The sequence below is a fragment of the Anabas testudineus genome, chromosome 8 (assembly GCF_900324465.2).
Source record: "Anabas testudineus chromosome 8, fAnaTes1.2, whole genome shotgun sequence".
In the NCBI taxonomy this organism is placed as follows: domain Eukaryota; kingdom Metazoa; phylum Chordata; class Actinopteri; order Anabantiformes; family Anabantidae; genus Anabas; species Anabas testudineus.
The window spans coordinates 10,884,753-10,901,543 of record NC_046617.1 but is presented as its reverse complement, the minus strand read 5'-3'; the positions used below and the strand labels follow the sequence as shown (position 1 = coordinate 10,901,543).

Genomic DNA, 16,791 nt, shown 5'->3' with positions numbered 1-16,791 from the left:
GTGCAGATGTCTTGGTATTGAAACACATTAGCTCTCCCCATGGTAAATCTTAAATCTGTTCTGTAACAGACATTTCAACTAGACACGTTGGCCTTAATGTTTCATCAAGGGTACCATAAATAATTTTCATGCAGTTGGGCTGGGGATATTTTGAGAAAAGCTATTTTTGTGGTAGTGCCAAACAGATCTGAAGCAAATAAATAAATACCTTTCTGTTGTAAACAGAAGTATAATTATGACACTCTTTTGAGAGGGCAGGAGTTCAAAGTTTAAAAGAGTAGAGGGGTTTGAAATAAAACGCTGGAGTAACTGGTAATCTTTCTTCTTCAAGGATCAGTGATATTGTTGATATTACTAGATATCATTGCTCACACATGTGACTCAGTTATAAATGTTCAGTAATTAGAGACTACAGTCCTCTTATTTTCTTCTATGCTTTTTTTGTTATTGCACAGCAGATGTTTTCTGCTACAATACTAAACTTTGAACTCATTGACTTGAAGATCTTCTATCTGTGCAATAGACTAAAGAATAATACCGGTGCTCTTGAGTTTTTGCTCATCTGTGTTTTTTTTTTTTCTGCAGACCTGCCTAGATCAATTTTACGTTTGTTAATTTCATTTTTACAATTCAATCAAATTTTGCAGCTACTTGGATTACTTTCATTTATGTATTCTGTGTCATTATGAAAACATAATTGCTATTGAGTACAGTAGCGTTCAAAATCAAAGCACATAAGTGGAAACTTCTTTCACATTTTGTTTTGCTTTTTCTCTTGACCTCATGGCACCAAACGACCTCTCAGTTAAAGGGATCTCACACCAACTCATGGCCAAAAAAAGCCATGCAAAGTAAAATGGCCTGTTGAGAATGTAAAGTACAGATGTAATGAAAAAATGATGCAAAAAGGTAAAAAAACACCGGTATTTTCCTTTGACGTGGCTGTGTTAATGGTGAAACGGTTTTCCCCTCGCACTCATCACTCGCTCGCCCACAAGAGAATTACTAATTAACATTGTCACCATGGGAGCACTGCCACTTTGCTCTAAGTTCACAGACAGTCTGCTTGTGTTGAATCCATGTTAAGGATAGAAAAAGATACCTTTTTTGTTTTCGTGGACTAAATGTTTGTATATGTTCTAGTTACTGAACCATGTTTCTGTGATACCAAAGTGTACGATTGCGTTTTTTGGTGGGAGACTGTGAGGGAAAAAGTGATTCTGATGGCCTTCGAACTACTCTTTTGTGTGACCAGTTTTCGTTATTTAACCATAATTATATTGGGTCTGAGCAAACAAGCTCACATAGGGTAGAGAAATTGCCTTTAAGCTAGGCACCACCTAATGCAGGTCAGGAAACAGTAGTCAAAGTTTCTAGAAAATGCTTACATACTCGGCTATTATAACCACCTTAAATATTGAATATATAGTTATATTTTAATAGACGTATATAAGAGAACACTGTTTTTTAATTTCATTTTCTTTGATCTAAAAAAATCACTGATTCAAAATGCCCAAGTGTAAAAAAGTGACTACATCTTCTCCAGCAAGATAATGGGAGAGATGATGGGGTAAGAGTTTGGGAAAATTGCACATACTTGTTCATTTAAATTTTTGATCGTTTTGTTCATCAGTTGTATTTGCCTGAATTCAATCAAAGCACTCAGTACACATTCTGTGTCACATTCGTTAGACTGTCTCCTAAATAGAAAGCTCTTGCTCCTACCCAACAAACCAGCTACGTACCCTTTCAAATTCAATCCAGGCAAATATAGGGAAGGACTAGCATGTTGTGTAAGAAGAAAAGAAAAACTCCACTAGTGTGTTTGTTTGAAACTCTGACTTGTGTATGCTGTGTATGGATACGTTTGATTTTGTGTGTGTGTACATATGTATCTGCATGTCTGTGTTTGTGGTAATATAATATGAATTTATGTGAGAATGTGTCAGAGAGAGACTCAGTCCAGGCCCATGTAGAGTGATGGCACAGGGAGCTCAGGTTGCTCTCCCTGCAGGTCAAAGGAGCTGGCAGCAGCGATCTCTCTCTCAGGCTTTGTGCTGCTTACTGGTCTTGAAGGAAACCTGCAGCACACGGTCACCCAGGCGGTAGCCATTAAGGCTAGCAATAGCCATGGCGGCTTCATCGTAGTTGGTCATGGTGACAAAGCCAAAGCCCTTACATTTGTTGGTGGTGAAGTCACGGATGACCTTGACGTTGGTTACTGCGCCGAAAGGCCCAAAGAGCTGCCACAGGACGCTCTCGTCCGCCTCGGGGGACAGGTTGTACACAAAGATGCACCAGCCAGCTCCAGTTGGACCAGTAAGGTTGACCCCAGCCAGGCTGGTCATGCTGTCAATAGTGATGGGCGAGAATCTGGGGAAGAGAGTAGGAGAACTACCATGGGTGTCATTCTGAAGTTCCACACAGCATTCAGTGCTCTATACTGTACGTTATGGGCGTTTATCTGTGAGAAATAATAAAGCTTGTAGTTGGGTATGGAGTCAGGGGACCCCATCTCCATCCCCCCGGCTGTACAGTAAATAGTTAAATCTGTGTGGGCACCACAGTGGCTCCAAACTACCTACTTTCATACAAAATGACCCTGTGTGCCCTGAGACACAGACACCCACACAATCTGCATATTTTCTCTGCTGACCAAAGCCTCTGAAAGAATTAAACACATGAATCACAATGTTCAACAGAAATCACAGTATTGAACGAAAACAGAAACCTAGAGAGGGATGAAAAGCAAATTGGAATCAAATCATACGAAAACTGGAGCAAACAGAGGAGACGCAAACGGAATCTGGTATGTCCATGCTGGTGAAAAAAGGGGACATTAAAGCAACTGAAACTAACAATGTTAGTTCATAAATAAATACATAGAAATTATTTCTATTAATTAAAACAAAAGAACGAAAAGGTTAAACAAAGCCATGCCAGAATACCCTGCTGTTAGAAGGGTGCATCTTTGCTTATTGAAATTACAGTCTTTTGTTGTCTGGGCTGCTTCTGCAACATGGTTAAATGGGCAGTGGGCATTAAGAATTAGGGCCATTATGTCTGATTTTGAGATGAAGTCAGCAGGTGGTATTCCGGGCACTTTGTTTGAGGTTTTATCTTGGCATGGATGCTTTTGAAAGTACACCTTTGGCATTTACCTCTTGATTCCGTAGCTGGCGTTTAGTAAATTGTCGAGTCTGCAACGCAAGAGGGAGAATGAAGGGGATGCAGAAGTTAGTTATGAGATCTACAAGGAAGGGGGACTGTCAGTTAACATGTAGCTCCTTCACGAGCTGACCTCCAGAGGGCATCCTTCACTGCACTGCAGTTCCAAACCATCCTACCACAAAATGATGGCTTGTCAAATAGTCCTGTGAATATGTGTCTCAGTTGGTAATTATTGTTAGTTTGACTTGATGGTTAATCTCTAGTATGTAAGTATAAATAGATCCAGAATCATAAGGACTTTCACAAAATTATCCATACTTATTAAGTAAGAATTTCAACCTGAAATGTTTTCTACAATTGTTTGTCAGGTGTGATAAAAATATTCAATACTGGAAGCTTTGACTTTCATAATTACCCATGTAGATGTGGCCAATGTTTAGCAGTTTCACCATTATGATATTATTATGATGCTTACACTGCCTATGTAGTATAGGCAACATTTAAAGGCGCACTGTCATTCTAAAACGAAAATGTATTTAGCTTTAATTTTTTTATTGTACTTGGAAAAATCTGGTCTCTTACATTGGTTTTGAGCTGTTATTTGGATCAGGTCCCTTTCCAAGTGAAGGGATCATGCTGCAGAAGTCAGAAAGAAAGAGTGAGGAGGAGGGACAATGCCAAAATCCCTAATTCCTTCTGTATCAGATAGCTTAAATGAAAAGCTAACTAATAAATAGTGTTAATACAGAAATGCTTTTTTGTTTTTTAATGTTTTTGATTACACATTTTTCCTTATAAAACCATATTTGCTGTTTTTGGGATGTGCCACTTCACAAGGTGATGATTGTTATATTTATCCTTAGCTATACTCTGGGGTAGCTAAGCCTTTGTAATTGTTTGCAAACGTTTTACACTAATGGTAACCCATGTCATACTAATAGAAGGTGCTGACACACTTAATATTCGTAGTTTTGACTTTCCTTAAGCACAGCAACAGAGCAAGATGACCTGTGACTTTGTCTTGGGACAGTATTTTTACAGACTATCTGTTGGTTAGTAATGAACTCGCAGATGGTGGGAGGTTGATAAGGTTTCAGTACCTGAAACGCTGAGTCTGGTGGTGCAGGGGGCCCGTGTAGCGACGGGCAGCAGTCTGGTACAGCTGAGTCAGTAAGGCCTGGCCTGTCTTCTGGCTGGGGTTGTTGGCGAACTTGACAGTGATGGGCTCTGCAGCACCCAAGGGCTTCTGTCCGTTCAGACCTTTAATAGCCTCCTCTGCTTCATTTCGCTTGTCAAACCGGATGAAACCCACTCCTCGTGATATTCCTGCTCCGAATAAGAAAACAAACCAACGTTACCACCTTGGAATCAACAACTGCTGCCACTTGTACACTTTATTGATCTAACTTGAGAAAAAATAAAGGCCCACCCGTAGCAACTGTGTGACCGCATGAGAGGTGAAGTAAGACAATACCTGTAACTTGGTCCACTAGGATGCGGGATGTGATGATGCGACCATATTGGGAGAAAAGTTGTTCCATGTCTTTCTGGCTCATGGTCTTGGGGAGTCCACTCACGTAAAGGTTGGCATCCCGAATAGAAGCCGAGCTTGGCCGAGCATATGATACCTATAACAGCCAAATAAAATCAATGAGTGCATTTTATTAATATAGCCCCACATCGTGTTTAAAACTAAGAGATTTATAATCAGAGAAAAACAGAATTCAATTCAAGGACCATGCCAGAAAGATCTGATGTAACTTTTGAATCCCGAATTAGTTCCCAACAAAAATTTGTCAGTTTGACTCCCACTGATTTCTTTCTCTTTACTTGTTATCTCCACAGACCCAGCTCTTTCTTTGCTCTCTCTGGACTTAATCACAGCCTTTAAGCTCACGCTAAGCTACAGTGGCACTGTCACAGACACGTAGTGATGACTGTGACCATTACCCAACTTCATACCAATTACCAGTTAACAACCCAGAGTGTCAGCTGTGTTTAGCACTTAAAACATCAACCTGTTGATATATTTTTGTGAATTCACAAGTGGCTTAATTAGAGCACACTCATTTTTGGTTGTGTTATGATTTTTAGTTGGTCTACTTTCAGACTATTTTTTATCCAGTACCTCAAGGGATATCTAATTGATTGTAAAAGCTATACATATTCTTAGCTTTGTGTTGATGGAATGAAAGGAACACATGCACGATAGATAGTCCAGTTCAGTACATTGTTGGGAGAGCTGTGTGACTGAGAAACAGAGTGAGTGTTGTCTGAGATAGGCTGTGCTGCACTCCCTGTCCTGCCTCCTTCCTTTGTCTCTATCCTCTGGGGGAGAACTGCTCCACTAGCAAACAGCAAACAATGTAAATGCATCACAAGACTTGTGGGATCCTTGACAACTTATAAACAAACTGATCACAGACACTCATTGTTTATTTGCATATGTATCGGCATGATGATGAATTGAAATTATCAAGAATGTCTAGCTTAGTGCACGAGCACAAAGAAAGCTGTAAGGTAAATTAAAATGACTTGTATATTTTGCATATTATCTTTCAAATGAATACAGGTGTTCTGATTTCATCCATCAGTACTAAGCACCAGCATCTATTGTACACACAGACAGACTGTATGAGCAGGAGGGTTGTGTGGTGCGTTGATTAGGGTGTTCTGGACGAATCAGGGGGGAGTTGTTGTGTTCGGGGAGCAGAGGCTGCCCTATAATTAACCCTCTCCCTCTCGCTCCCACAGTACAGATGGTGCCTGAAGCCCATATGGCCTCTAATCCTGTCATTGGCATTCTGCTCTCTGAGCTATCCCCCTATCCTTCCAGTGTTGCCCCCTCCCTCAGAACCCCACCTCTCTCTATTGAAGCTTCCTGCTAAAGCAGAAAGATAAAACTATCCCTATATGAAGTTTAAGAATATATTATTTATAAGTTTCCATATAGAAAACACATCAAATCAGCAGTGCAATATAATAATTGACATTGCACTTTTACTATACAGCCAAATTGTTGTTCCAGAGTAACTGATACATATTTCTTTGATTTAAAACTATATGCAGATTATGAATTACTATTCCATATTATAAACTACAAAATCTGTATTTATTGTTCTAAAAAGTAAGCAAATCCAGTCCCTAGCGTGTGGCCTGATTGTAGCTCATTGTTTGATCAATGATAAGTCAGATTTAACGTCCCTATTCATGAACAGCTGTTGCAAAAATCACCTGCTCTGCTCTCAGAGATTTGATTTCTCAATCCTGCAGTTTGTCTCAGTCTTTGATCTACTTTGATTAGGTGGGGATGGATGGAAGGAAGTAGTGTTTAATAATATTCCCTCTCTTTGCTTCATCAGATTTTGGGACAAAAAGACCCCTAATTAGCTGAGATTGGAGGCAGATGGGGTAACCTGGACTGACCCTTGTGCACCACAGTCAGGCTTCCTGATTACATTTCCATCACAATAACCTCTGCATGCTGTCTGCCCTTTGCTTTCTGACCTCCAGTCTCTCCTCCTCTTTTCACTTTCTCTCGCTTCCTTTGTTCTAGCCACTGCTGCCTTCTGCCTCCTCCTCCCCATTTTCCTCCCCTCCTTCTGCCACGTCTGTCACCACCTCCCTCTCGACAAAATCTTCACTTCCTTTCTTTTTGTCAAGCACGCCATCAAGAACAATAATAATAAAAAAGTAAATGTAAAGGTTTGCTTACCTTGATTGTTTTAGTTTGCAGTTTGAGACCATTGAGTGTGTTGATGGCCTTGTCGGCATCATTTGGATCCACATAGTTTACAAAGCCGTATCCCAAACTCTGACCTGGAGACAAAGAAGGAGGCACAGTGATGTCACAGATTCTCAAAGCCTGTGCCAATGATAGTGTTTTTCAAATGTCAACAAAATTAGGTACCTGTTATCTTGTCTCTGACTAGCTTGCAGGACTCAATCTCTCCAATGCTACCAAACAAACTTTTGAACTCTTCCTGGGTCATGTTCTGAGGCAGATAGTTAACGATCAGGTTGGTTTTGCTGTCGTCTGTGGAGCCATTGGTGCTAATGACAGGACCATTAGGCAGGCTTGTTCCGCTTGGACCGTTGGATACCTGGGTTTCCATGGTGCTGATTATCTGCTGAGGAAGAGGGTGACATTAGATTCATAATTCATAATAACACAAACAAGGACACAGTTGTGAAATATGTAAATATGCATATCTGGTATTTAACATACCATCCAACATTCACAAATATAAGATACACGCACACAGACACACGCAGACTGTCCACTTTGTCACTGTCAGGAAGGAAGGTCGGGAATCAGCATTTCTTAAATTGAGATAGATACAAGGACTGATTTATAGTGTCCCCTCCCCCTCATTTCACCCCATCTTTTCATCCCAGTTTGCTCCCTGCCTCTGGTCCTGCAGATGTCACAGTCCCTTTTTCCTTACTCCTCCCCTCCCCCCACTCTCTTCCAGGGTCAAACACCATTGCATCATTACACAGGGATGGATAATAGTGATAGTGGTGTGTGAGCATTGCGAGAGGCTGGGGGATTTAGGGGTGGCAAGGATTGAAATGATCGACAAAAGGGAGAGGGAGGGGGATGTTAAATGGATTTATTGCTGCTATAAAAGAGAATATCATGCTTTGGTAGAAAAACATCTTGGGATTACACATTTGTTCTTCTTTCTTTCTTTAGGTTAGCGTGTGGTCAACTGTTTTTGTAAGTGGAGTAAAGATTTAGGTTAGTGCACAGTGTAGTGTTTGTATCTCTTTGTGCACCGTGTTGCTTAATATGATCCACGGGGGATTCTCAAGGAACATCTGTGTGGTCAGAAACAAAACTTACTGCTCTACTTTCTCTTTCCCTTTCTTCACTCTTAGCACCCAGTTTTCTGTCTCTGGATCATTATTAACATCATAACTCTACTGTACATGGAAAATCGATACAAACTCTATTCTGTGTAAGGAAAGGATAAAAAAAAAGCCAAGTCTGTATCTACGTATTTCAATACCTGCAATGGCTCTTCACAAAAACATTGTAAAGTGTTATGTTAGACTGTGGGTCCAGGTTGTTGGTGGATGACAGTAAGACTAGTCTACTGTGACGCTCTGGGGTTTTCACAACATGCTTTCCAAAGCAACAAAGGGAATTAAATAATGAATCCCCAAAATTTAATTTGGGGAATTTCCCTTGATGGAGAAATATTTGTTACTGGACTACATAAGCATTATTTATAAAATAAATATTTACCTGGCAATGAGTCCCTATGGCTTTTTGGATTATGTCCTAATTACTTATAACCAGCTTTATTTTAATTCTCAAAGAGGGATGACCATTTTCTGCTTTCATAATCAAGTATATATACTTCATCAAGTATTTTTCTTATTTCTTACTGACACAGATGAGTTTCATACAATGTGGAAATGTGGTCTTTTCACAGTACAGTGTCTCTTGTAAATCCACCTAGTTGTTGTGTTTGAATACGTTTTGTTATACTAGCATAACTAAAAAGATTTCTTCAAGTATGTTTTTATATCTATGTGCAATTAAATGTGTTCTCTCTCCCTTTTCCATCGTCTCTGTAACCTACTGTCTTGCTTTGAGCCTCACCTCGACTCAGGTTGCCCAGGTAACAGCCCCTCAAACACTGCATTGTTTCTAATGACTAAATGGCTTTCTTAGTGGAGCTCAGTTTGAGCGCCTGCACTTATTAGGTGCAGGTATATAGATCAGACATTTTTCTATATATGTGCCAATATAACATGGATTTGCAGAAGAATATCAGGAAGTCAAACTGATAATGACAACCTAAAAATAAAATACTTCAAATGCACATCTTCACATAAAAATGAAAACAATAGAAAACAGCAGTCTGTCATGCACAGTGATTGATGCACAGCTAAGATGTGAGCTGAATATCATTTATGTGCCACTTTAAAATATGATGCAAGTAGCATGTTTACAGAAAGCAGTTTTTGTCATATATATTGTGATTTTAACTCGGTACTGTACATTGTAGTGTGATGAAGTGAACTTAACTACCAGAAATATGAGCAACTGAATGTGTCCCAAATATGACAAAAGTATTTTGAAGGGAAAAAAACATATTAGGGCAAATTTGGCTCGCCAACTGAGATAACCCTCAGCATGGCAGAACACACATCCCCAGTGAATAGTGTGAAGTTATATAATTCACAGACCCGCTGAGTTAAGGCTGGGCACCGAGATTGGCTGACACAAGCAGCAAGGAAGATTAAGATTTTAAAAAATAATAGAAACAGAGAGGAACAGTATGTTTTGAAGGTTTTGGATATAAACCACAGAGGAATCTGTCATCTCTAGGCTGTCATATTCAGATTGCACACCAACAATAAGGTGAGAGTATAATAAAGATGAATAGAGTTTGCTTAACAGTTATCAACTTATATGGCAATAATTAATTGTGATGTTAGGCAGGAAGACTCTCAGTAACATTAATAATTACAATATTACTACTAGAGACAATACAAAGGTTCAATCCAGGAGTGGCTTGTCATCATGATAAAAGTGTAAATACAGCCCATATTCTCTGTTGCATATCATAGCATCTCTCTCTCAACATATTCATTGTTAAACAGCTAATAATGCCATAAACATAATCCTTTTGAAACATTCTTGTAAAATTTCCAAAATATTCCAGTTGTTAGGCTAGCAAAATGTGTCCCTCGCTGCTTTTTCTATTTTGGATTTCTGTGATATCTCCTTTAATATTTAATGCACTGCATCAGTATCGCCTACACATGGTCCCAGACTTGCACGCAAACAAGAGCCCTGCCTCCACTGCCAAACACATGAACCCAGACTTGCACGCAAACAAGAGCCCTGCCTCCACTGCCAAGCACACATACCACCTACACTATACACTATTAAATTACAAAACGCACAAGACTTACATTACTAAATGTAAATGCAGCTTGAGGTCTGTGTCTTCCTATAAAACTGCTTTCCCGATTAATTTCTGCTCCAAATGCATCATAGCACTGGAGGCTATAATGTACACATCAGCAAGTGACAACATGAAATTTGCTTCTTACATTTTACAGGGGACTAAGAATCAGCAGAAAAGATATTTGAACGTCTGTGTAGTATAATGTAAGAGAAAAGCACATGGTCATCATTAGTGTTTTGTATTAGCATGCAGTCTGAGCAATGAAGCTTAAATCTTTAGTGATTATAATCTTAGCATAGTAAGTAAGTAAGGTCACTTTCTGTATTTGCATTATGTGCATTTTAGTTCAGTTTCTGGGCAAAATGTAATAATCATTCAAATTACATAATAAAAAATTGTTAGCCTATTGTATGGTTTTTATTAACAATCATACGAATTTCTTTTTCTGACCTTGTCTCTAGTCTCTCAAGATCTTTTTTTTCTTTTTCTGAAATTCATGAATCAAACAAGAATGCTATGCTGAAGTGTAAATGAGCCTTCTAAATAACACAGATTACAGGATTATCCCAAACAAAGGGCATTAGCCACACTCTCTGCAGCTTAAGGGATCATGGTGGCAGCTGTAAAACAACAGGACGACAGGAGTCACAGCTCATGTCAGCCGTACACTGAGGCTCCCTTCAATTCCCCGCTCCACAGACTAAAAAAAAAAAAAAAAAAGATTTCTAAAAGATTTCAGCTCTCTCTGTGAGTACGTGCTGCTTTGATAAGATGGGAGCAGACAACGTCAAAAGCTCCCGGAGACAAATCTGTCTTGTAAGTCCTTGTAGCACGGGGCGCTATCCAGCGTGCTGAAAAAGGGAGTGGCTTTCGGACGGTCTCGTTTGAGGCCACAGAGGCCCGTGAATCGAGCAGAGACCACCGAGCCCTTTTATTTTCTATGTTTGCACAAATTTTAAACGCCACAATCCGACTTATTGAGGATAAAAACACGTTTGTTGATGTTTAGCCGTGACAGATGCATGACATAACCCCTCGATTTCCTTGTTTCTCTTATTTTTTTTAAAAGGCAGGACGTTGTGAGCTCTGCAGGCATTCATGAATCGGAGCGCCTTTTTGCTGAATAAACGTATTGACACGACCAAACAAAAGAGCCACCCGTTCCTCCTCTTCTCTCTCGCAGAGGCTATGGCAGCACTATGAATATTAATGTAAACAGTGGCGCTTTGTGTCGTGGCCAGGGGCTGCAGGACTCTCCGGGAACAATGACTGTTACAGTTGCCAGCATCAAGTCAAAAAACGACACGATAGGTCAAAGAAAAATAAGAAAAAAGCATATAAAAAAAATATATGTTTATACAAATTAACTGTCGTGTGTTTGAGAACTGGTTTAATTCAAATGCTGGGATGAACTGACTTTAACTTGGCGATCGTCGAGCGCAGACCTACTGTAAATAAGGCGAGTGACAGCCATTATAAATATAAATACACTGTGTCAGAGAAAATAGCATCATCTTCCATTACACTCATATTAACGCCGATTTCTCCTGCCTTGTGCAACTAAATTAGAAGAGCAACATTTGTTGCCTAATATGATTGCAAGGAAAAAAAGTGGTTTGAGAGATGAATGTCTGCGTCTCAGGGCGCCAGGTACGCGCTTCCTCACTTTCTTCCCTACAGGCTTAATATTTGTTGCTGATAGTTACATGAAACAGGGCCGAAATCACCGCTTACATAACGTTGAATTTGACGTCTCATGTCAGTTAGACAGGGCATTTCTTATTTGTGTAAATGACCACACCGTGAGGGGTTTTTAGTCGAAAATGCCTCTAACTTGTTTAGTCAGAAGGCACAAATATATATTCAGTGTATATCAGTGTGGAGGCCCTGCACTTGTTCTTTAACATTTCTTTAGGTTTACAGTGATGGCTTTGGCCGTCCTCGCCCTTGAATTGTGTAAGTGCCTCGGAAAGGTGAACTGACTCAACGCTTTTATTTGCTTGGCACTGCGGTACAGGGATGGAGGACTGCGGACCATGTGCAGGGGAGCCACAGCCTCCGTCGCTGTGACACTGTCTAGGCCTGCAAGGGACAATAGGTAATGTACAACAAAGAGAAAATAAAAGTGACATGGGAAGTGTGTCAGCTGCACAGGTGGAGCCACAGAAATGTGAACCACGTTTTCTCGAAGCAATATTTGGTTCATTTTACATTTAGTGACAGTCATTCAGTCATTGGTGCTATATTTTCACCTCCCTGTTCATATATGCTGTGTCCTGCCATTATTAATCATAAACTGAGCAGCCTTCACGCTTTGTAACATGATAGTATATTTCAAATTCGTGTTAATAATTTCATAGTTATAGTAAACTAGTTAAGTAATTTATCTATAATAAGCAGGGGATTTTAACACGTGTGTTTTCCTCGTTCCTTATTTCTTTCCTGACTCTATAAATGTACAAATGTATCTGGTCTTAATTGGTTTGCTTAGATAAACTATCTGCAGAACATGTGTGAGGTAAAGCTAGAATAAAACGGCTTCAGGGCCTTCGTGTGGTGCTCAGGTCCAGCAGAGACACGCCCAATCCGGCCGTCTGCACACAGCAAAGCTAATTTATTACATCTCCTTGCATCTCTTTTTTTTTGTCCGAAGGGCGTAATGTAAGCATGGCCATCTTGTACGTATGTGACACTTAAACAAAATGCGCTTAAAATGGAGATGTCCGTGCGCGTCCTGACTGTCGCGGCCTCAGAGATTTCCAGCCCATTTACTCGGTTGCATCGCAACGAGAACCCTGAGGAATTTGGACTTTGTCTGATTCAATGCAAACCAATGGATGCGTAATCTCCCTCCTCTCCCCCCCCTCCCTCCCTCCCCTTCTCCAGAGTGACTCGACCCTTTTTCCTTTGCCTTGCTGGATGGGCCCTCAGCCTCCCAGGCATCATGTTTTGTCTCAGAAATCCGTCTCCAGCATCCCTGTGCTGCGCGGAGGCAAAGAAAGGCAGTCTTCCCCCCCCACTGAACCCAGAGCATCCCACGTCTCCCTTCTCCGTCACTGTAATCCTGCGGAATTCTTACATCTCGAGTCCTGTATCATTAAGGCAGTGTGTATTCACAGCTGCGACATTTAGGCACTTGACGTGGCCGGAGTGGCTGGGATGCTAAGGCGCAAAGCTCTTGCTATCTAAAATGGCAGGATGAAGACTTTATCCCTCGCTGAAGATGACTGCAGGCTGGAGCATCGCCGGCATGGCGCATCACTCAGTATGGGATAACTAATGGGCACTTTCGATCGTTAATCTTATCATAATACTGTAGCATTGAATATAGGACACTAATGTCAAAACCCCTGTGTGTTTTGGCATGTGGGCATAGCCATACAGCTCTGTGTACATTTAGATGAATCTGCTCTAAAGATGTAGATGTAGGAAGATGTGGAATAAATCTGTGTGTGTGGCTACATCAGGGGTACATGAATCCAACACAAAAGGACCGCAATACAGTGTAAGCATGCTGCCACAACATAGCCTAATAACACATAAGAGAAATGGAGTCATACGTACAGTAACCATTCTTGACGTACAATGAAAGAAATCTAGGTCCTCCTTTTGCACTGGTCTGGAAGCTGAAGGCTGGGTCTCAATATGTTCTTCGGCCTTTATGTGATGTGGCCCCTATGTTGTGTCAGGAGTCCAAATGAAAAGAAAAAAAAACAAAAAAAGGAAAAAAAATACAATCTTTGCCAGGAGATCTCAGCCCTCTGAGGTTGTAGGTGTCCTCTATAGGATGAAAATGAGGAGAAAGGGGTTTTCTACTGGATGATGATGGGGGAGAGCGTTCTCTCTGAGTGGCGTGGGCGATGGTTCAGAAAAAAAAGAGAAGCAGTGATCCTCAGCAGGGTGTGTCCAGGGGAGGGTGTTCTGGTTCGGCTGCTTTTGTGTGTAATTCCCTGCTCCTCTTGCAGTCTCCTTCTGTGCCTCTGCTGCAATGTTCTTCTTTTATGCGTCCTCCTGGCTGGCAGAGCGCGCTGCTGATTGGCTAATTGTGCAGGGAGGGTACTACATGGCAGCCATTGCAATGCGCTCCTCTCCCACTATCCCCTTCAGGAGAGATCACCAAGAGTCCCCCCGCCCCTTCCCTTTTCCATCCCTGCCCTTCCATCTCTCCACTCCCTTCTTCTTGCTGCCCTTCCTTTCTTCCTGCCCCCCCCTCCCCTACACACACAGAGCTGAGTGAATAGGACTCCACCTGCACTTTCAGAACAGATGGGTGCAGGAGAAGACAGTGGACTTGTCTCTCTCATTCCCCACTCTTTGCACTCACTTCTCCCTCAGCACAGCGCCGTCCATTCTCCCCATAGTCTCCATTTAGGGCTGTTTAAAACCACAGCAAACAACTTACTTCATTAGGCCTTTGTCTTTGAGAATAAAAGAGATTTTGAGTGTAGATAGAGTTGCGAAGGCCACATTCTTGATAATTACAGAATTACTTTGAGTTGGAAAAAGACACAAAATATGCAATAATTAGGTGTGAAGTGCGGTTAGAGACAAAGCATCAAATCCACAATAAGACTAATGAATGGGTGATTTCTGGACCTCTCATATGCAAGGCAGATGGCTAGTTGTAGGGTCAGGTGCAGACATGAGAATAACAAATCAGATGCTCCCTGAATTCATTTATGTTCTTTCACTGAAAAGTTGGAAAAGATGTTTTTTTTATCAGGCTGTGTAGGAAGATTTCTTTTTTTTTTTTTTTTTTTTTGCTTGATTAACAGAAACATGGCCAGGAGTGTCTTTTGTCTTACTTTACGACATCCCTGTTTCCCCTTCCTTAGGAGTTCTCAATGCTCTTTGCCCACCTCCTGCTACACCCTCCTGTGTGGTGAATGCTCACTGAGACATGCTGTTTGGGCTCATCCATAATGCATCCCCTGCCCCGGGACATCATGTGTGACAAATGACCTATTTCTGCACAGACCCCCATAGGGCCTTGACCTGGGGAGGTGGGTGCGCGCGTGTGCGTGAGTCAGTGTATGTTTGTTTATTTGTATGTGACTCTAGGCTTGCTGTTCATGTGAGAGGGTGAAATAGTAAAGAGGGAATGTGCTCTGTAAGTGTTTGTTTTTTTTTTTTTGTTTGTTAATAAGCGGACACGTGGTTATCAGTGTTATGAGGTTATGAGGACTCCTGCAACAGTAACCAGTTACACTGCCTTACTCTCCCTAACTGACCTTGAGGTGTCCTCATATTTATACACACGTACAGAACGATGGCATGAAGGAGGAAATTGTTTGCATTATAGACACTAGCCACTTGCTTTTGATGGCAGTGTGCACAGTTGTTAGTCAATAATCAGATGGAAATATAAAACAGGGCACGGGAGGAACTCAGTTCGTCATACTGTATGTCTCTTATTGTTTCATCTTCCAGTCCCTCCTTTCCATACCTTACTCCTGTGTTCCCCATCTTCCTTTTTGTCATTGTTCTGCAGCTCTCTTCCAGTCAGATTCTGAACATGGACCCTGTCTGATATTTTACATAATTGCCTTACATAAGTAGCAAGCTCAGCTCAGAGCTTGGATGATATTAGTGGAGATGAATATTGCATGAGGAAAGCACTCGTTAAGCGTTAATAAGAGGATAGAGATGGAGCCCCACTGTCAGTCTGCCTTAACCCTGCCTCCACCATTCTGTCAAGCAGTGACTCAACTCAGCCTGGATGCGTTGGAGCCTTTGAGTCAGTTTCTTAGAGAGGGTGGAAGAGTGCGTTCGTGTGTATGCGCTTCTGCCGGTGTGTATGGACGTCTGAGAAGAGGCAGTGAGCTTCGATCATTAGGTGCTTGTGTTTTTTCCGTCTTTGTTTGCTGAATAAAAGCGGCTCTTGTAACACAAAAGCGCCCAGGTCCGTCAACTGACTGCAGCCCCACTTACAGTTCACACTTAATGTGAATAAATGGGCTTAATTGCGGCCCCTCATTAGAGCCCTGCTTAGTAGTACTGCAGCTGAATCCTCCCTGTGGGTAAGAGGGCATTTGAAGCGCCTATTGTGCATTACTAAATCAAAGGATCAAGCATTGGTTTTGCTTAAAAGTCTTTTTGTTATCCGGCTGATTATTTTCTTATTGTTAAGGGTTCCTCGACTAGTGGTGATTAGCAGCCTTGTTGTATTTGTCCTTTCCTCTTGGCATATTGTGGAATGTTCCTTGGTGCCAGTGGGATGAACCAAAGCACTTACAAAATTAGTTCAGTGATTCTGAAGTTCATCAGCCCACAGAGGAAACGCACAACTAACTGTACTATTACTCTAAAAACATGCTAGAAGGAACATAGAAGTAAACACATTTAACATCTATACAGTAGTCCTATAAGATCCGATGCCACGAGTGTGTTCTCATTTTCTGGGAATGTGAAGAGATAAAGAGTAAATTTATAATGATGCAATCTTATAAACCTTTAGGTCTGAATTCCTACATCATTCATTTCTATTATTTTTGTAGGCTTACAGGAAAATGAATGCCTGTTGCCATTGCCCTGTGGTAAGATAGTGGTTGTGTGTGTGTGTGTGTGTGTGTGTGTGTGTGTGTGTGTGTGTGTGTGTGTGTAAGGGGTGGGGGGTGGGGGGACAGGGAGAATGGCAGAGTGGCACTACAACAGTGTATCTGGGGGATGGGAAGGATGATTCAGCCTC

General features: G+C 41.3%; 1 protein-coding gene across 2 annotated transcripts; it reads right to left on the bottom strand.

Annotated features, from left to right (window-relative positions):
* Positions 1 to 522: 522 nt before the first annotated feature.
* Positions 523 to 14,036, bottom strand: elavl3 (ELAV like neuron-specific RNA binding protein 3). 2 transcript variants are annotated; one of them, XM_026355947.1, is made up of 8 exons: positions 13,668 to 14,036; positions 7,082 to 7,301; positions 6,887 to 6,990; positions 4,646 to 4,799; positions 4,272 to 4,497; positions 3,754 to 3,807; positions 3,162 to 3,200; positions 523 to 2,373 (listed from the first exon to the last, which is right to left on the bottom strand). In XM_026355947.1, the coding sequence occupies exons 1-8, from the start codon at positions 13,674 to 13,676 to the stop codon at positions 2,046 to 2,048; spliced, it is 1,134 nt and encodes a 377-aa protein (XP_026211732.1). In that variant the 5' UTR covers positions 13,677 to 14,036; the 3' UTR covers positions 523 to 2,045. The 2 variants fall into 2 exon arrangements, with proteins under 2 accessions (XP_026211732.1, XP_026211739.1); XM_026355954.1 differs by having other exon boundaries at positions 7,082 to 7,298.
* Between the last annotated feature and the right edge of the window lie 2,755 nt (positions 14,037 to 16,791).

Bases quoted from the DNA above. Each gene is read 5' to 3' on its own strand.
- elavl3 (XM_026355947.1), bottom strand. The intron at 3,201-3,753 runs GTAAGAGACCAG...CTTGCGTTGCAG, and splicing joins AATAACAGCTCAAAACCAAT to ACTCGACAATTTACTAAACG. The intron at 2,374-3,161 runs GTAAATGCCAAA...TCTCTTCCCCAG, and splicing joins GCCAGCTACGGAATCAAGAG to ATTCTCGCCCATCACTATTG.